This window comes from Bombina bombina, chromosome 4 (genome assembly GCF_027579735.1).
Source record: "Bombina bombina isolate aBomBom1 chromosome 4, aBomBom1.pri, whole genome shotgun sequence".
In the NCBI taxonomy this organism is placed as follows: Eukaryota; Metazoa; Chordata; class Amphibia; order Anura; family Bombinatoridae; genus Bombina; species Bombina bombina.
The window spans coordinates 252,128,236-252,149,661 of record NC_069502.1 but is presented as its reverse complement, the minus strand read 5'-3'; the positions used below and the strand labels follow the sequence as shown (position 1 = coordinate 252,149,661).

General features: G+C 41.3%; 1 protein-coding gene across 4 annotated transcripts in view; it reads left to right on the top strand.

Moving 5' to 3' along the window:
- The window catches only part of ATG4B (autophagy related 4B cysteine peptidase), a 100,088-nt gene that overhangs the window by 16,325 nt on the left and 62,337 nt on the right, over positions 1–21,426 (top strand). For all 4 annotated transcript variants that reach the window (XM_053709888.1, XM_053709889.1, XM_053709892.1 and 1 more), the window contains exons 4-5: positions 7,624–7,722; positions 8,492–8,590. In XM_053709888.1, coding sequence (XP_053565863.1) covers positions 7,624–7,722; positions 8,492–8,590 — 198 coding nt within the window. The remainder of the gene's footprint in view (positions 1–7,623; positions 7,723–8,491; positions 8,591–21,426) is intronic.

The window sequence follows — 21,426 nt, the reverse complement described above, 5'->3', positions numbered from 1 at the left end:
TAGTTGCTCACACTGCAGGTTAGGCTAAAAGTTATATGCATACAGTATTTTCCCAGTGAAGTGCCATTCCCCAGAAATACTTAAGTGTAAACATACATACATATCAGCCTGATACCAGTTGCTACTACTGCATTTAAGGCTGTACTTACATTATATCGGTATTAGCAGTATTTTCTCAGTCAATTCCATTCCTTAGAAAATAATATACTGCAACATACCTCTTTGCAGGTGAACCTGCCCGCTGTCCCCTGTTCTGAAGTTACCTCACTCCTCAGAATGGCCGAGAACAGCAAATGGATCTTAGTTACGTCCGCTAAGATCATACACAAAACTCAGGTAGATTCTTCTTCAAATGCTGCCTGAGAAAAAACAACACACTCCGGTGCCGTTTAAAATAACGAACTTTTGATTGAAGAAATAAAAACTAAGTTTAATAACCACAGTCCTCTCACACATCCTATCTATTAGTTGGGTGCAAGAGAATGACTGGGTATGACGTAGAGGGGAGGAGCTATATAGCAGCTCTGCTTGGGTGATCCTCTTGCACTTCCTGTTGGGGAGGAGTTAATATCCCATAAGTAATGGATGACCCGTGGACTGACTACACTTAACCGGAGAAATAAGGAATTGGAATAATTGTGCTTTATACAAAAAAATCATAACCACCACAAAAAAGGGTGGGCCTCATGGACTCTTGCTAATATGAAAGAAATGAATTTATCAGGTAAGTTCTTACATAAATTATGTTTTCTTTCATGCAATTAGCAAGAGTCCATGAGCTAGTGACGTATGGGATAATGACTACCCAAGATGTGGATCTTTCCACGCAAGAGTCACTAGAGAGGGAGGGATAAAATAAAGACAGCCAATTCCTGCTGAAAATAATCCACACCCAAAATAAAGTTTAAATGAAAACATAAGCAGAAGATTCAAACTGAAACAGCTGCCTGAAGTATTTTTCTACCAAAAACTGCTTCAGAAGAAGAAAACACATCAAAATGGTAGAATTTAGTAAAAGTATGCAAAGAAGACCAAGTTGCTGCTTTGCAAATTTGATCAACCGAAGCTTCATTCCTAAACGCCCAGGAAGTAGAAACTGACCTAGTAGAATGAGCTGTAATCCTCTGAGGCGGAGTTATACCCGACTCAACATAGGCATGATGAATTAAAGATGTCAACCAAGATGCCAAAGAAATGGCAGAAGCTCTCTGGCCTTTTCTAGAACCGGAAAAGATGACAAATAGACTAGAAGTCTTTCGGAAAGTCTTAGTAGCTTCAACATAATATTTCAAAGCTCTAACAACATCCAAAGAATGCAATGATTTCTCCTTAGAATTCTTAGGATTAGGGCATAATGAAGGAACTACAATTTCTCTACTAATGTTGTTGGAATTCACAACCTTAGGTAAAAATTCAAAAGAAGTTTGCAACACTGCCTTATCCTGATGAAAAATCAGAAAAGGAGACTCACAAGAAAGAGCAGACAATTCAGAGACTCTTCTGGCAGAAGAGATGGCCAAAAGGAACAAAACTTTCCAAGAAAGTAATTTAATGTCCAATGAATGCATAGGTTCAAACGGAGGAGCTGGAAGAGCCCCCAGAACCAAATTCAAACTCCAAGAAGGAGAAATTGACTTAATGACAGGTTTAATACGAACCAAGGCTTGTACAAAACAATGAATATCAGGAAGATTAGCAATCTTTCTGTGAAAAAAGAACAGAAAGAGCAGAGATTTGACCTTTCAAGGAACTTGCGGACAAACCTTTATCTAAACCATCCTGAAGAAACTGATAAAATTCTCGGAATTCTAAAAGAATGCCAGGAAAAATGATGAGAAAGACACCAAGAAATATAAGTCTTCCAGACTCTATAATATATCTCTCTAGATACAGATTTACGAGCCTGTAACATAGTATTAATCACAGAGTCAGAGAAACCTCTTTGACCAAGAATCAAGCGTTCAATCTCCATACCTTTAAATTTAAGGAATTGAGCTCCTGATGGAAAAAAGGACCTTGCGACAGAAGGTCTGGTTTTAACGGAAGAGTCCACGGTTGGCAAGAGGCCATCCGGACAAGATCCGCATACCAAAACCTGTGAGGCCATGCTGGAGCTACCAGCAGAACAAACGAGCATTCCTTCAGAATCTTGGAGATTACTCTTGGAAGAAGAACTAGAGGTGGAAAGATATAGGCAGGATGATACTTCCAAGGAAGTGATAATGCATCCACTGCCTCCGCCTGAGAATCCCGGAATCTGGACAGATACCTGGGAAGTTTCTTGTTTAGATGAGAAGCCATCAGATCTATTTCTGGAAGTTCCCACATTTGAACAATCTGAAGAAATACCTCTGGGTGAAGAGACCATTCGCCCGGATGCAACGTTTGGCGACTGAGATAATCCGCTTCCCAATTGTCTGGAGCTGGATTCTACCCAAACCAGAATTCGAGATACTTCTTTCATAGCCAGAGGACTGTGAGTCCCTCCTTGATGATTGATGTACGCCACAGTTGTGACATTGTCTGTCTGAAAACAAATTAACGATTCTCTCTTCAGAAGAGGCCAAGACTGAAGAGCTCTGAAAATTGCACGGAGTTCCAAAATATTGATCGGTAATCTCGCCTCCTGAGATTCCCAAACCCCTTGTGCTGTCAGAGACCCCCACACAGCTCCCCAACCTGTAAGACTTGCATCTGTTGAAATTACAGTCCAGGTCGGAAGAACAAAAGAAGCCCCCTGAACTAAACGATGGTGATCTGTCCACCACGTCAGAGAGTGTCGTACAATCGGTTTTAAAGATATTAATTGAGATATCTTTGTGTAATCCCTGCACCACTGGTTCAGCATACAGAGCTGAAGAGGCCGCATGTGAAAACGAGCAAAGGGGATTGCGTCCGATGCCACAGTCATAAGACCTAGAATTTCCATGCATAAGGCTACCGAAGGGAAAGATTGTGACTGAAGGTTTCGACAAGCTGATATCAACTTTAGATGTCTCATGTCTATCAAAGATAGAGTCATGGATACTGAATCTATCTGAAAACCTAAAAAGGTTACCTAAGTCTGAGGAATCAATGAACTTTTTGGTAAATTGATCCTCCAACCATGATGTTGAAGAAACAACACAAGTCGATTCGAATGAGATTCTGCTAAATATGAAGACTGAGCAAGTACCAAGATATCGTCCAAATAAGGAATACCACAATACCCTGTTCTCTGATTACAGACAGAAGGGCACCGAGAACCTTCGTAAAAAATTATTGGAGCTGTAGCTAGGCCAAACGGCAGAGCCACAAACGGGTAATGCTTATCTAGGAAAGAGAATCTCAGAAACTGATAGTGATCTGGATGAATCGGAATATGCAGATATGCACCCTGTAAATCTATAGTAGACATATAATGCCCTTGTTGAACAAAAGGCAGGATAGTCCTTACAGTTACCATTTTGAATGTTGGTATCCTTACATAACGATTCAATATTTTTAGATCCAGAACTGGTCTGAAGGAATTTTCCTTCTTTGGTACAATGAAGAGATTTGAATAAAACCCCAGTCCCTGTTCCAGAACTGGAACTGGCAAAATTACTCCAGTCAACTCTAGATCTGCAACACATTTCAGAAATGCTTGAGCCTTCGCTGGGTTTACTGGGACACGGGAAAGAAAAAATCTCTTTGCAGGAGGCCTTATCTTGAAGCCAATTCTGTACCCTTCTGAAACAATGTTCTGAATCCAAAGATTGTGAACGGAATTGATCCAAATTTCTTAGAAAAAACGTAATCTGCCCCCTACCAGCTGAGCTGGAATGAGGGCCGCACCTTCATGTGGACTTAGGAGCTGGCTTTGATTTTCTAAAAGGCTTGGATTTATTCCAGACTGGAGATGGTTTCCAAACTGATACCGCTCCTGAGGATGAAGGATCAGGTTTTTGTTCCTTGTTGTGACAAAAGGAATGAAAACGATCATTACCCTGGAAAGAAAGGGAAAGCAGAGTAGACTTAGAAGACATAACAGCATTCCAAGTCTTAAGCCATAAAGCTCTTCTAGCTAAAATAGCTAGAGACATATACCTGACATCAACTCTAATGATATCAAAGATGGCATTACAAATAAAAATATTAGCATGTTGAAGAATAAAAATGCTATGAGAATTATGATCTGTTACTTGTTGCGCTAAAGCTTCTAACCAAAAGATGAAGCTGCAGCAACATCCGCTAAAGATATAGCAGGTCTAAGAAGATTACCTGAACACAAGTAAGCTTTTCTTAGAAAGGATTCAATTTTCCTATCTAAAGGATCCTTAAGGAAGTACCATCTGCCGTAGGAATAGTACGCTTAAAGGGACAGTAAAGTCAAAACTAAACTTTCATGATTCAGATAGGGCATGTCATTTTAAACAACTTTCCAATTTACTTTTATCATCAAATTTGCTTTGTTCCCTTGGTGGTATTTTTGAAAAGCTAAACCTAGCTAGGCTTAAACTGATTTCTAAACAGTTGAAAACCGCCTCCTAGCTCAGAGCATTTTGAAAGTTTTTCACAGTTAGACAGTGCTAGTTCACATGTGTGATATAGATAACATTGTGCTCACTCCCGTGAAGTTATTTAGGAGTCTTCACTGATTGACTACACTGCATGTCTGTCAAAGGCACTTAGATAAGGAGGCTGTCTGCAAAGGCTTAGATACAAGGTAATCACAGAGGTAAAAAGTATATTAATATAACTGTGTTGGTTATGCAAATACAGGGAATGGGTAATAATGGGATTATCTATCTTTTTAAATAAGAAAATTTTTGGTGTAGACTGTCCCTTTAACAAGAGTAGAGACAGCCCCATCAACTTTAGGGATTTTGTCCCAAAACTCTAATCTGTCAGATGGCACAGGATATAATTGCTTAAAACGTTTAGAAGGAGTAAATGAATTACCCAAATTATTCCATTCCCTGGAAATTACTTCAGAAATAGCACTAGGGACAGGAAAAACTTCTGGAATAACTACAGGAGATTTAAAAACCTTATCTAAACGTTTAGATTTAGTATCAAGAGGACCAGAATCCTCAATTTCTAATGCAATTAGGACTTCTTTAAGTAAAGAACGAATAAATTTCATTTTAAATAAATATGAAGATTTATCAGCATCAACCTCTGAGACAGAATCCTCTGAACCAGAAGAACTATTATAAGAATCAGAATGATGATGTTCATTGAAAAATTCATCTGAAAAATGAGAAGTTTTAAAAGACTTTTACATTTACTAGAAGGAGGAATAACAGACATAGCCTTCTTAATGGATTTAAAAACAAAATCTCTTATGTTATCAGGAACACTCTGAGTATTAGATGTTGACAGAACAGCAACAGGTAATTTAACAGTACTTAAAGGAAATATTATCTGCATAAACAGTTTGTCATGACAAAACAGAACAAACAACAGCTGGAGGAACAGATACCATAAGTTTACAGCAGATACACTTAGCTTTGGTAGCTCCAGCCCCAGGCAGGGATATTCCAGAAGTATCTTCTGACTCAGCTTCAACGTGGGACAACTTGCAATATGTAATAGAAAAAACAACATATAAAGCAAAATTGATCAAATTCCTTAAATGACAGTTTCAGGAATGGGAAAAAAATGCCAGTGAATAAGCTTCTAGCAACCAGAAGCAAAAAATCAATGAGACTTAAATAATGTGGAGACAAAAGTGACGCCCATATTTTTTCGCACCAAAAAAGACGCCCACATTATTTGGCGCCTAAATGCTTTTGGCGTCAAAAATGACGCCACATCCGTAACGCCGACACTTTTGGCGCAAAAGAACGTAAAAAATGACGCAACTTCCGGCGACACGTATGACGCCGGAAACAGAAAATAATTTTTGCGCCAAAAAAGTCTGCGCCAAGAATGACGCAATAAAATGAAGCATTTTCAGCCCCCGCGAGCCTAACAGCCCACAGGGAAAGTCAAATTTTTTAAGGTAAGAAAAAAATGAATTATTCATATGCATTATCCCAAATATGAAACTGACTGTCTGAAATAAGGAATGTTGAACATCCTGAGTCAAGGCAAATAAATGTTTGAATACATATATTTAGAACTTTATATAAAAAGTGCCCAACCATAGCTTAGAGTGTCACAGAAAATAAGACTTACTTACCCCAGGACACTCATCTACATGTAGTAGAAAGCCAAACCAGTACTGAAACGAGAATCAGTAGAGGAAATGGTATATATAAGAGTATATCGTCGATCTGAAAAGGGAGGTAAGAGATGAATCTCTACGACCGATAACAGAGAACCTATGAAATAGACCCCGTAGAAGGAGATCACTGCATTCAAATAGGCAATACTCTCCTCACATCCCTCTGACATTCACTGCACGCTGAGAGGAAAACCGGGCTCCAACCTGCTGCGGAGCGCATATCAACGTAGAATCTAGCACAAACTTACTTCACCACCTCCATAGGAGGCAAAGTTTGTAAAACTGATTTGTGGGTGTGGTGAGGGGTGTATTTATAGGCATTTTGAGGTTTGGGAAACTTTGCCCCTCCTGGTAGAAATGTATATCCCATACGTCACTAGCTCATGGACTCTTGCTAATTACATGAAAGAAATAGCACACATGTATGTCTTTGCCGTTGTTTTTTGGTAATTAGAAGGCCATTAATTGCAGCTGCGCACCACACTTCTGAAATTCCCTACAGTGAAGTAGTTAATTAGTTAGCTGGTAAGGGTAATAGTATTATATTGTAGGTTTTACCCTCCCTCCTGACACCTCCCTGATCCCTCCCAAACAGCTCTCTTCTACTGACACTCCTCACCAAAATCTTAGGTACTGGCAGTCAGCCAGTATGAAGTTTTTATTTTTATAAAGTAACTTTTTTTTTCCTGCAATGTAGGATTCCCCCTTATCTTCTCACCTCCCTGATCCCTCCCAAACAGCCCTCTAACCCTCCCCCTCCTAATGATCTCCGCCATCTTAGGTACTGTCTGCCAGTGCCCAGTTTATACACTTTATTTTTTTTATTGATAAAAAGTCTTTCTGTAGTGTAGCAGCCCCTTCTCACCCTCCCCACATCCCCCATCCAAGTGATGGTACTGTAGGGCCCCCTCTCAAAACATCTTTGCTGTATTGTACTGGATTCCTCCCTCCTTGTAAAATTTTGTGTCGGTGTAGCAATTCCTTCCCCTCCCACCCCCCTCAGTGATGGGCTGCTCCATCTCCGTCTCTCCAACAGCACCACTGCAAGCCAATGGAGACAGGGACACTCTGTGTCCCTGTCTGCATCATCAATCTGCCTTCATATGGCAAAGGAAGAAAAGTCAGTTCTTCCCTACCATATGAAGGCAGATTCGTTCTGCCTCTGGCTGCAGTTTCAGCTGTCAAAGCTGTGAGCCGTGACTGCAGCATGAGGCAGAAGGTTGGACGTAGGTACTACGTCAACAGGGTACACTGAGCAAAGTACCCTGTGATGTAGTCCCTACGCCCATTAGGCTTAAGGGGTTAAAAAAATAATTTGGATAGTTATTGCCCTATCTAGTTTAGCAGAGTAAACTGTATAACAAATATATTCATGTTGTGATAAGCCTGCTATGTGAGGATCTGTCACCTATGTATTAAACCATTTTCAGGAGGCACAGGACCAACCTCTGACACTGGATGGGGCTGCATGCTGCGATGTGGGCAGATGATTTTCGCACAGTCTCTACTTTGTAGACATTTAGGTCGAGGTAAGAGGTGACGTTTTTTTACTGCAATTCATGCATTAATGCCCTTGAACATCAATGTAAAACATGTATTTTCATATAAAATTAAATATATTAGAAAAAAAAAATGGCAGAAATATATATGGCTCTGCCATGTTTCCCTCCATTCATAAATTCCTCACTGCCAATTATTCCATAAAAGATGAAAAACAAAACTACTTCAGTGTTTTGCACCCATTACGTTTAAATGTCAGCTTAAGTGACTTTTTGTGAGTTACCCACACAAATCATGTTATTTTTTCAGCACAAACAATACTTTTTAAAGATACTTTTACTTTGCTTCAGGGATGCCCCATAGCTCAGTATTCCTTGCTGTTTGCAGACAAGGAAATGCATAGGTGTAAGATTTGACATTTCACTATTAGAACTATGGTGGTGTTTTAGTGACTTCATAAAATTTTGACTGTGAGGTCTTGACGACACCTTTGTGAAATTTGTAGCATTTTAAACTTTTATAATGAAATATTGATATAAGATGTATATTGATAATGTTTGGCTCTTTCTCGTGACATTAAAGGAACACTGCATGACTTATTAATGTTTGGGTTGGTATATCATGCTACTGTGTTTTCATTCTGTAAATGTAAAGATTATTTTATATCAGAACAAGCTGTAAAGTTTACAATCCTTTGCTTCAGTCTGATACCAAACATAAACTTATTCTTATTCTTTCTGCTGAATCATTTTATCTTTGTTAGAGTGTGTACTGTCTGATATCCTCTCTTGCTTTCAGACTGGAGGTGGACAAAACAGAAACCACAAGGGGAATACCTCAACATTCTCCTTGCATTTTTAGACAAAAAAGACAGTTACTACTCCATTCATCAGATTGGTGAGACTTTTATATGTGAATGTACAGAACAAAAATATTACATACATGCATACAAATGCACTTGCACAGATGTACAGTTATAATCAAAATTATTCAACCCCCATTGCAAATCAGGTTTATTGTCAACATTTACAGACTTCTAGCTGTTTGCAATGAACACATCTAAATTGAAATAGCTCAACCCAAATTAATGCTTCACGTGGTTTTCCCAAATTCAACTGAAAATGCAACTTTTAATTAAAGGAACATAATACTCATGCTAAATCACTTGAAACTGATGCATTATAACTGTAAAAAGCTGACAGGAAAATATTACCTGAGCATCTCTATGTAAAAAAGGAAGATATTTTACCTCACAATTTCCTCAGCTCAGCAGAGTAAGTTCTGTGTAAAAAGTTATACTCAGCTGCTGCCCAGCTGCAGGTAAAAAAAAAAAAATGAAGAAATGAATAGCAGCCAATCAGCATCAACAGTGCTGAGGTCATGAACTCTTTTACTGTGATCTCATGAGATTTCACTTAACGCTCATGAGATTTCATTGTATACTTCCTTAAGATGAGTGCACAAGGCTCAATCCTTCGGCTGTCCCGGGACAGACATACTGATATGCTGCTTAGAAGTCCTTTACAATGGGATGTGGCTACTGAGAAACTTTTGAGGTAAAATATCTTTCTTTTTTACATAGAGATGTTCAGGTGATATTTTCTAGTCATCTTTTTATAGCTATACTGCATCACTTTCAAGTGTTTAAACATTTGGGTATTATGGCCCTTTAATTCTGCAGTTTTTACTCAACCCCCTGAATAGAATCCCTCACAACATTACAAATATACAAAACAGGTGTTGTCTCAAGCACACCGGATGCAACTAATCAAGGGCTTCATTAGTTGCACCAGGTGTGCTCAAGCTAGAACACATGAGGTTCCTGAATTGGCTAGGGGTTTGTTGAGTGCCATGTTTGACTGCATGGTACAAATATGGCTAAGTCAAAATAATGGTCCAAAAAGTTAAGAGAAGAGATCATCGTCCTTCACAAACAAGGAACAGGATACAAAAAGATAGTGAAGACACTGAATGTTCCTAGAGACACCGTTGGAAATATAGTTCTCAAGTTGAAAGTTAAAGGAACAGTGGTTACACTACCTGGAAGGGGCAGAAAAAAAAGCTATCAATGTAATGCTCGTGGGATATTTCCTTATCAGACCAAACTTGGCCAGTAGTCTTCTTATCCCGGCGTCAAAGGAAGGATAAGGAAATATCCCAGAACAAAGTGAGTTTAAGAAATGAGGTAAGCAGTACTCACGGTAGACAGGGTAGTCCTTCACGGCAATAAGATTGAGGCAGAGAATGGTCAGAGACAGGCAGAGTTCGGTAACAGAAAGGCAATCCAGCAGTATAGCAGTTCAGGGGTAAACCAATAGAATGGCCAGGAACAGGCAGAGGTCTGCAACAAAAGGTAATCTAGCAGTTCAGGGGTAAACCAATAGAATGGTCAGACAGGCAGAGTTCAGTAATAAGGCAATCCAGCAATTCAAGGGTGAAACAGTCAGAGTTGTTAGACAGGCAATTCAGTTCAGCAATGATAAGGCAATTCAAGTAATAAAGCACCTAGGAGCACACACAGTAACACCTATACTTTGGTAATGCAGGAAACAGAGGTACTTACATAGGGGTGGATTTGCACCAGGGAGGGCACCCAGCTACAATCAGGACCGGCATCAGAGTAGCTTGACGTGCGGTGATGACATCATCGCCGCTTGCCAGAAGCAACCTGTGCATCCAAGGCAACTGCTTCTGTGTCCATGGCAACGGCCATGACAACAGAGGGAAGCCGTGGCCGGAACCGGAGCGGTGTGACATAGCCCCCCACTCAAGGGCTCCCTTCGGGAATCAGAGTCGGCTTTGAAGGGTGTGCAGCATGGAACTTGGAGACCAAAGATGGAGCATGCACATTTCAGGCAGGGACCCAGGAACGCTCCTCCACAGAGTAACCTTTCCAGTGTATAAGGTATTGGAGCTGCCTGCACCTGATTTTAGATTCCAGGATTTTGGCAATTTCATACTCCGGTTCGCCATGAATTAGGAGTGAAGGAGGAGGACGTCTGCATCGAGTTTACCTGTTTGTGATGTAGGCTTTGAGCAAGGAGATGTGAATATGCAGGGTCTTAGGCAAGGCCACTCTGTAGGCAACAGGAGAAAGTCTTTTGAGGACCAATATACCTAGGTCCTAATTTGTGCCATGGTTGACGTAAGCGGATATGTCGGGTAGAGACCCAGACGTCACCTGCAGAAAAGGCACGAATATTAGCTCAATGATGATCGGCAAACCTCCTGTATCTGGAGATGGTTGAGAGTAGCTGAGAGAGTATTCGTTGCCAATGGGTAGTGAGGTCAGTGAAGCGACGTTCTGCAGCCGGGACTCCTGTGGATTGAGCAGAAAGAGGAAAGACACAAGGTTGATAAACAGCTGCGGCCTGGAAGGGAGAGCACCGTAGAGAAGAATGCCAATGAGTGTTCCTTGCCAGCTCAGCTAGGGGTAACAACTCAGACCACTTCAAGATCCTGATTGGTTCTCTCTGTTTGTCCGTTAGTCTGGGGGTGATAACCAGAGGACAAAGATACAGTGGTTCCAAGCAATTTGCAAAAGCTTCTCCAGAAGGTAGAAATGAATTGAGGTCCTCTGTCAGAGACCATATTTACGGGTAGACCATGTAGCCGTACCACGTGTAACAGAAAAAGAGCGGACAATTCTTGAGCTCTAGGTAACTTAGGTAAAGGTACAAAATGAGCAAGTCTGGAGAACCGATCCACCGCCACCCATATGACTGTATGATGGTTAGAAGGAGGGAGGTCTACAACAAAATCCATAGCTATGTGTGTCCATGGTTGCTTAGGTATGGACAATGGTTGAAGTAGGCCATGAGGTAGGGAACGGGAAAACTTTTTAACTGCACAAGTCTGACAAGCTTTGACATAATCTTTAGAGTTCGACTTCATGGTAGGCCACCACACGTGTTGGGAACGGAGTTTAAAGGTTCTTGTCAAACCAGGATGACCTGACAGCTTGCTGTCATGAGCCCAGGATAGCACTGGAGAGCGAAGGTTTGGAGGAACATAAAGGATCTCAGGAGCCGCGGGGGATTCAGAAGGTTTTCTTGACTGGGCTCGTTGCAGTCTTTGAAGAAGAGAGGTGTTAAGATGAGCGACCACACAGGAGGGAGGTATAATGTGTTTGATAATAGCTTCAGAAAAGTCACTGATGGGAAAGGTCATCAGCCTTTTTATTCTTGGTCCCAGGAAGGTAAGAGACTATAAAGTTAAAACTGGAAAAGAATAGGGCCCACCTGGCCTGTCGAGGATTGAGTCGATGAGCAGTCTCTAGGTACGTCAGATTCTTGTGGTTAGTGAGAATCTGAATGGGGTTTGCGGTACCCTCTAGCCAATGACGCCATTCAGTCAGGGCCATCCTAATGGCTAAGAGTTCACGATTACCCACATCGTAATTCCTTTCAGCAAGAGTGAACCGTTTGGAGAAAAAGGCTACAGGGTGCAATTTGGAGGTTAAAAGATCCCTTTGGGTTAAGACTGCACTAGCCCCTATCTTGGAGGCATCAACCTGTGAAGTGCAGGTCAGGATCAGGATGGCGGAGCACAGGAGCAGAACAAAATACATTTTTCAGATGAGAGAAAGCTTCCACAGCTACAGGATGCCAATTCTTGCAGTCTGTTTCGTTTAGTCAGCTCCGTAAGTGGAGCAACGATTTGGGATAAGTTCTTTATAAACTTCAAATAGTTGGAGAACCCCAAGAATCTCTGTACTTCCTTTAATGAGGTGGGTTGAGGCCATTCCAGAACTGCGGTTAGCTTTGTAGGATCCATGGCAAAACCTTCCTTCGAGATGACATAGCCAAGGAACTGGTTCTGAACTTGATCAAACTCACATTTCTCCAGTTTGGCCACTAGATGTCAGGGTGCCAGGAATCAGACTGAGACGAGAAGTGCAAAAATAATCACACCTTTATTAATAGCAAAAAATAATAAAAAGCCCACAAGTCAAATAACGAGCCAGGAATCAAAACCAGAGCTGGTAGTCAGGAGCTAAAGCGAATAGTCAGACGAGCCAGAATCGGGAACAAGGAAAACAGCAGAGTCAGGAACAAGCCAGGGATCAGGAACCAGGAAGGATGTCAGGCAGCCAGGTAATACACAGGAACTCTCACAAACGGGTCTGAGACAACGCAAAGGCAAAGCATACTGAACAGAGGCCCTTTAAATAATAAGTGATGACATCACTATTCTGAGACTGCATCCTGTCTCACATGGATGATGCACACCAGTCTGGCCATAAAAGGAAATGAGCAGCAGGAAGAGAGGTGAGTAAAATGGCTGCCAGCAGCACATGACAAACAAAACAGGGAAAAAACCCTGACAGTACCCTCCCCTCAACGACCCCTCCCCCGCAGGAGGACAAAAGGCTTATTGGGGAAACATGCATGGAAGGCACGGAGGAGGGCGGGAGCATGATCATCAGAGGAGGGGACCCAAGAACGCTCCTGTGGACCGTAGCCCCTCCAGTGAACCAAATACTGTACACGGCCCCTGGACATACGAGAGTCAATAATGCTACTGACCTCATACTCCTCATGGTTGTCAACAAAGATAGGACGGGGACGAGGCAACACAGTAGTAAACCGATTACAAACCAATGGTTTCAAGAGGGAGACATGAAAAACATTGGAGATGCGCATAGCAGGAGGAAGGTCAAGAGCGTAGGCCACAGGATTAACCCGTCGGAGTATTCGAAAATTACCAACATAACGGGGAACCAATTTATTGGAAGGCACACGAAGGTTCAAGTTGCGGCAGGACAGCCAAACTCTCTCACCAACCTGGTAGGAAGGTGCGGGCAGATGCCTATGATCAGCCTGGAACTTTTGGCACTGCATAGAACGATGAAGGTAATCCTGAATCTGCACCCACATGGAACGGAGATGCTCCTCCAAAGCTGGAATACCCTGAGACATGAATGAATCGTGCAACAAGGATGGTTGAAACCCATAATTCGCCATGAACGGGGATAACTTGGAGGAAGCATTAATAGCACTATTACGAGCAAACTCTGCACAAGGTAACAGTTCAGACCAATTATAGTGGTGATCTGAGACATAGCAACGGAGGAACTGTTCCAGAGCTTGATTAGACCATTCCGTAGCCCCATTGCATTGAGGGTGATATGCAGAGGAGAAGGAAAGCTGGATCCCCATTTGAGCAGAAAAGGAACGCCAAAATCTGGAGACAAACTGTCTACCCCGGTCCGACACTATCTCCTTGGGTAACCCATGTAAACGGAAGACCTCCCGGGCAAAAATTGAAGCAAGCTCCTGAGCGGTAGGCAGCTTCATCAAAGGAATTCAATGTGACATTTTAGAAAAACGGTCAACCACCATAAGGATAACAGTATTGCCATTGGAAACAGGGAGTTCGACAATGAAGTCCATGGAAAGATGTGTCCAAGGACGCTCACCATTAGCAATAGGTTAAAGAAGACCCACAGGAAGACGTCGAGGAGTCTTATTCTGTGCACAAACCGAGCAGGAGGCAACATACGCAGCAACATCAGAACGAAGACCTGGCCACCAGAATTGTCGAGTGACAGACCAAATCATTTGGTTCTTGCCTGGGTGACCTGCGGCTTTAGGATAGTGGTAAGTGTGCAAAAGTTTAGTTCGAAGATTCTCAGGAACAAAACACTTACCACTAGGTTTCTCAGGAGGTGCATTGGTTTGTGCAGCCAGGATCTCCTCCCCCAAGGGAGAAGTCAAATTAGTACGTATGGTAGCCAAAATATGGTCAGGAGGTATAACGGGAGTAGGTACAGACTCCTCCTTGGACAGAGGCGAAAATTGTCGAGAGAGGGCATCAGCCCTAACATTCTTACTACCAGGCAGGTAGGAGACCACATAATTAAACCGAGACAAAAAACATAATTTATGTAAGAACTTACCTGATAAATTCATTTCTTTCATATTAGCAAGAGTCCATGAGCTAGTGACGTATGGGATATACATTCCTACCAGGAGGGGCAAAGTTTCCCAAACCTCAAAATGCCTATAAATACACCCCTCACCACACCCACAATTCAGTTTAACGAATAGCCAAGAAGTGGGGTGATAAGAAAAAAAGTGCGAAAGCATATAAAATAAGGAATTGGAATAATTGTGCTTTATACAAAATCATAACCACCACAAAAAAAAGGGCGGGCCTCATGGACTCTTGCTAATATGAAAGAAATGAATTTATCAGGTAAGTTCTTACATAAATTATGTTTTCTTTCATGTAATTAGCAAGAGTCCATGAGCTAGTGACGTATGGGATAATGACTACCCAAGAAGTGGATCTTTCCACACAAGAGTCACTAGAGAGGGAGGGAAAAAATAAAGACAGCCAATTCCTGCTGAAAAATCCACACCCAAAATAAAGTTTAACGAAAAACATAAGCAGAAGATTCAAACTGAAACCGCTGCCTGAAGTACTTTTCTACCAAAGACTGCTTCAGAAGAAGAAAATACATCAAAATGGTAGAATTTAGTAAAAGTATGCAAAGAGGACCAAGTAGCTGCTTTGCAGATCTGGTCAACCGAAGCTTCATTCCTAAACGCCCAGGAAGTAGAAACTGACCTAGTAGAATGAGCTGTAATTCTCTGAGGCGGAGTTTTACCCGACTCAACATAGGCAAGATGAATTAAAGATTTCAACCAAGATGCCAAAGAAATGGCAGAAGCTTTCTGGCCTTTTCTAGAACCGGAAAAGATAACAAATAGACTAGAAGTCTTACGAAAAGATTTCGTAGCTTCAACATAATATTTCAAAGCTCTAACAACATCTAAAGAATGCAACGATTTCTCCTTAGAATTCTTAGGATTAGGACATAATGAAGGAACCACAATTTCTCTACTAATGTTGTTGGAATTCACAACTTTAGGTAAAAATTCAAAAGAAGTTCGCAACACCGCCTTATCCTGATGAAAAATCAGAAAAGGAGACTCACAAGAAAGAGCAGATAATTCAGAAACTCTTCTGGCAGAAGAGATGGCCAAAAGGAACAAAACTTTCCAAGAAAGTAATTTAATGTCCAATGAATGCATAGGTTCAAACGGAGGAGCTTGAAGAGCTCCCAGAACCAAATTCAAACTCCAAGGAGGAGAAATTGACTTAATGACAGGTTTTATACGAACCAAAGCTTGTACAAAACAATGAATATCAGGAAGAATAGCAATCTTTCTGTGAAAAAGAACAGAAAGAGCAGAGATTTGTCCTTTCAAAGAACTTGCGGACAAACCCTTATCTAAACCATCCTGAAGGAACTGTAAAATTCTCGGTATTCTAAAAGAATGCCAGGAAAAATGATGAGAAAGACACCAAGAAATATAAGTCTTCCAGACTCTATAATATATCTCTCGAGATACAGATTTACGAGCCTGTAACATAGTATTAATCACAGAGTCAGAGAAACCTCTTTGACCAAGAATCAAGCGTTCAATCTCCATACCTTTAAATTTAAGGATTTCAGATCCTGATGGAAAAAAGGACCTTGTGACAGAAGGTCTGGTCTTAACGGAAGAGTCCACGGTTGGCAAGAGGCCATCCGGACAAGATCCGCATACCAAAACCTGTGAGGCCATGCCGGAGCTACCAGCAGAACAAACGAGCATTCCTTCAGAATCTTGGAGATTACTCTTGGAAGAAGAACTAGAGGCGGAAAGATATAGGCAGGATGATACTTCCAGGGAAGTGATAATGCATCCACTGCCTCCGCCTGAGGATCCCGGGATCTGGACAGATACCTGGGAAGTTTCTTGTTTAGATGGGACGCCATCAGATCTATTTCTGGAAGTTCCCACATTTGAACAATCTGAAGAAATACCTCTGGGTGAAGAGACCATTCGCCCGGATGCAACGTTTGGCGACTGAGATAATCCGCTTCCCAATTGTCTACACCTGGAATATGAACCGCAGAGATTAGACAGGAGCTGGATTCCGCCCAAACCAAAATTCGAGATACTTCTTTCATAGCCAGAGGACTGTGAGTCCCTCCTTGATGATTGATGTATGCCACAGTTGTGACATTGTCTGTCTGAAAACAAATGAACGATTCTCTCTTCAGAAGAGGCCAAAACTGAAGAGCTCTGAAAATTGCACGGAGTTCCAAAATATTGATCGGTAATCTCACCTCCTGAGATTCCCAAACTCCTTGTGCCGTCAGAGATCCCCACACAGCTCCCCAACCTGTGAGACTTGCATCTGTTGAAATTACAGTCCAGGTCGGAAGCACAAAAGAAGCCCCCTGAATTAAACGATGGTGATCTGTCCACCATGTTAGAGAGTGTCGAACAATCGGTTTTAAAGATATTAATTGAGATATCTTCGTGTAATCCTTGCACCATTGCTTCAGCATACAGAGCTGAAGAGGTCGCATGTGAAAACGAGCAAAGGGGATCGCGTCCGATGCAGCAGTCATAAGACCTAGAATTTCCATGCATAAGGCTACCGAAGGGAATGATTGTGACTGAAGGTTTCGACAAGCTGTAATCAATTTTAAACGTCTCTTGTCTGTTAAAGACAGAGTCATGGACACTGAATCCATCTGGAAACCCAGAAAGGTTACCTTTGTCTGAGGAATCAAAGAACTTTTTGGTAAATTGATCCTCCAACCATGATCTTGAAGAAACAACACAAGTCGATTCGTATGAGATTCTGCTAAATGTAAAGACTGAGCAAGTACCAAGATATCGTCCAAATAAGGAAATACCACAATACCCTGTTCTCTGATTACAGACAGCAGGGCACCGAGAACCTTTGTAAAAATTCTTGGAGCTGTAGCTAGGCCAAACGGCAGAGCCACAAACTGGTAATGCTTGTCTAGGAAAGAGAATCTCAGAAACTGATAGTGATCTGGATGAATCGGAATATGCAGATATGCATCCTGTAAATCTATTGTGGACATATAATTCCCTTGCTGAACAAAAGGCAAGATAGTCCTTACAGTTACCATCTTGAACGTTGGTATCCTTACATAACGATTCAATATTTTTAGATCCAGAACTGGTCTGAAGGAATTCTCCTTCTTTGGTACAATGAAGAGATTTGAATAAAACCCCATCCCCTGTTCCGAAACTGGAACTGGCATAATTACTCCAGTCAACTCTAGATCTGAAACACATTTCAGAAATGCTTGAGCTTTTACTGGATTTACTGGGACACGGGAAAGAAAAAATCTCTTTGCAGGAGGTCTCAACTTGAAACAAATTCTGTACCCTTCTGAAACAATGCTCTGAATCCAAAGATTGTGAACAGAATTGACCCAAATTTCCTTGAAAAAACGTAACCTGCCCCCTACCAGCTGAGCTGGAATGAGGGCCGCACCTTCATGTGGACTTAGAAGCAGGCTTTGCCTTTCTAGCTGGCTTGGATTTATTCCAGACTGGAGATGGTCTCCAAACTGAAACTGCTCCTGAGGATGAAGGATCAGGCTTTTGTTCTTTGTTGAAACGAAAGGAACGAAAACGATTATTAGCCCTGTTTTTACCTTTAGATTTTTTATCCTGTGGTAAAAAAGTTCCTTTCCCACCAGTAACAGTTGAAATAATGGAATCCAACTGAGAACCAAATAATTTGTTACCCTGGAAAGAAATGGAAAGTAAAGTTGATTTAGAAGCCATATCAGCATTCCAAGTTTTAAGCCATAAAGCTCTTCTAGCTAAAATAGCTAGAGACATAAACCTGACATCAACTCTGATAATATCAAAAATGGCATCACAGATAAAATGATTAGCATGTTGAAGAAGAATAATAATATCATGAGAATCACGATGTGTTACTTGTTGCGCTAAAGTTTCCAACCAAAAAGTTGAAGCTGCAGCAACATCAGCCAAAGATATAGCAGGTCTAAGAAGATTACCTGAACACAGATAAGCTTTTCTTAGAAAGGACTCCATTTTCCTATCTAGAGGATTCTTAAACGAAGTACCATCTGACGTAGGAATAGTAGTACGTTTAGCAAGGGTAGAAATAGCCCCATCAACTTTAGGGATCTTGTCCCAAAATTCTAATCTGTCAGGCGGCACAGGATATAATTGCTTAAAACGTTTAGAAGGAGTAAATGAATTACCCAAATTATCCCATTCTTTGGAAATTACTGCAGAAATAGCATCAGGGACAGGAAAAACTTCTGGAATAACTACAGGAGTTTTAAAAACCTTATTTAAACGTTTAGATTTAGTATCAAGAGGACCAGAATCCTCTATTTCTAAAGCAATTAGGACTTCTTTAAGTAAAGAACGAATAAATTCCATTTTAAATAAATATGAAGATTTATCAGCATCAACCTCTGAGACAGAATCCTCTGAACCAGAGGAATCATCAGAATCAGAATGATGATGTTCAGTTAAAAATTCATCTGTAGGGAGAGAAGTTTTAAAAGATTTTTTATGTTTACTAGAAGGAGAAATAACAGACATAGCCTTCTTTATGGATTCAGAAACAAAATCTCTTATATTATCAGGAACATTCTGCACCTTAGATGTTGAAGGAACTGCAACAGGCAATGGTACTTTACTAAAGGAAATATTATCTGCTTTAACAAGTTTGTCATGACAATCAATACAAACAACAGCTGGAGGAATAGCTACCAAAAGTTTACAGCAGATACACTTAGCTTTGGTAGATTCAGCACTTGACAGCGATTTTCCTGTAGTATCTTCTGACTCAGATGCAACGTGAGACATCTTGCAATATGTAAGAGAAAAAACAACATATATATAAAGCAAAATTGATCAAATTCCTTAAATGACAGTTTCAGGAATGGGAAAAAATGCCAAAGAACAAGCTTCTAGCAACCAGAAGCAATAAAAAAATGAGACTTAAATAATGTGGAGACAAGAGTGACGCCCATATTTTTTCGCGCCAAATAAGACGCCCACATTCTTTGGCGCCTAAATGCTTTTTGGCGGCAAAAATGACGCCACATCCGGAACGCCGACATTTTTGGCGCAAAATAACGTCAAAAAGTGACGCAACTTCCGGCGACACGTATGACGCCGGAAACGGAAATAGAATTTTTGCGCCAAAAAAGTCCGCGCCAAGAATGACGCAATAAAATGAAGCATTTTCAGCCCCCGCGAGCCTAACAGCCCACAGGGAAAAAGTCAAATTTTAAGGTAAGAAAAATGTTAAATTAAAATGCATTATCCCAAATATGAAACTGATTGTCTGAAAAATAAGGAAAGTTGAACATTCTGAGTCAAGGCAAATAAATGTTTGAATACATATATTTAGAACTTTATAAACAAAGTGCCCAACCATAGCTAGGAGTGTCACAAAAAATAAGACTTACTTACCCCAGGACACTCATCTACATATAGTAGATAGCCAAACCAGTACTGAAACGAGAATCAGCAGAGGTAATGGTATATAAATAAGAGTATATCGTCGATCTGAAAAGGGAGGTAAGAGATGAATCTCTACGACCGATAACAGAGAACCTATGAAATAGACCCCTTAGAAGGAGATCACTGCATTCAAATAGGCAATACTCCTCACATCCCTCTGACATTCACTGCACGCTGAGAGGAAAACCGGGCCCCAACTTGCTGCGGAGCGCATATCAACGTAGAATCTAGCACAAACTTACTTCACCACCTCCATCGGAGGCAAAGTTTGTAAAACTGAATTGTGGGTGTGGTGAGGGGTGTATTTATAGGCATTTTGAGGTTTGGGAAACTTTGCCCCTCCTGGTAGGAATGTATATCCCATACGTCACTAGCTCATGGACTCTTGCTAATTACATGAAAGAAATAGCGCCCATCTGGCCTGTCGGGCGACAAACGTTTTGCTTCAGATAGATAAGTTAAATACTTGTGGTCAGTAAGAATGAGCACTGGCACGCTAGTACCCTCGAGAAGATGCCTCCATTCCTTGAGTGCCAAAATTATGGCCAGTAATTCCCTGTCGCCAATTTCATAATTGCACTCCGCTGGAGACAATTTCTTAGAGAAGAAACCACACGGATGCAAGGAACCGTCAGGCGTAGGACGTTGAGACAAGAGGGCACCTACTCCAGTCTGATGCATCGACCTCAAGAACGAAAGGCAGGGCAGGGTTAGGATGAGCCAGAACTGGAGCAGCAGCAAAGGCAGTCTTAAGACTATCAAAGGCCTTAATGGCAGTAGGTGACCAATGGAGTGGATCATTCTCTTTACGGGTCATGTCTGTGATAGGTTTGACCAAGGAAGAAAAGTTTTTAATAAACTTTCTATAGTAATTGGCGAACCCCAAAAAACGTTGAATAGCCCGTTGACCAACTGGGCGAGGCCACTGCAGAACTGCAGATAACTTGTCAGGATCCATGGAGAACCCTGCAACGGAGATAACATAACCTAGGAAGGTTACTTGAGTCTGATGGAACTCACATTTCTCGAGTTTACAAAACAGGCCGTTCTCACGTAGTCTCTGAAGAACCCGTGTAACATCAGAACGATGAGCCTCAAGTGTGGGTGAGTGTATGAGGATGTCGTCTAAATACACCACAACACACTGTTGCAACATATCTCGTAGGACATCATTAATAAATTCCTGAAAAACAGCAGGAGCATTACACAGGCCAAAGGGCATTACAAGATACTCATAATGCCCGCTCCTGGTGTTAAATGCTGTTTTCCATTCGTGGCCCTCCTTAATCCTAACGAGATTGTATGCTCCTCTCAAATCAAGTTTAGTAAAGACCGTAGCTCCCTTGAGGCGTTCAAAGAGTTCCGTAATGAGGGAATAGGGTAAGCATT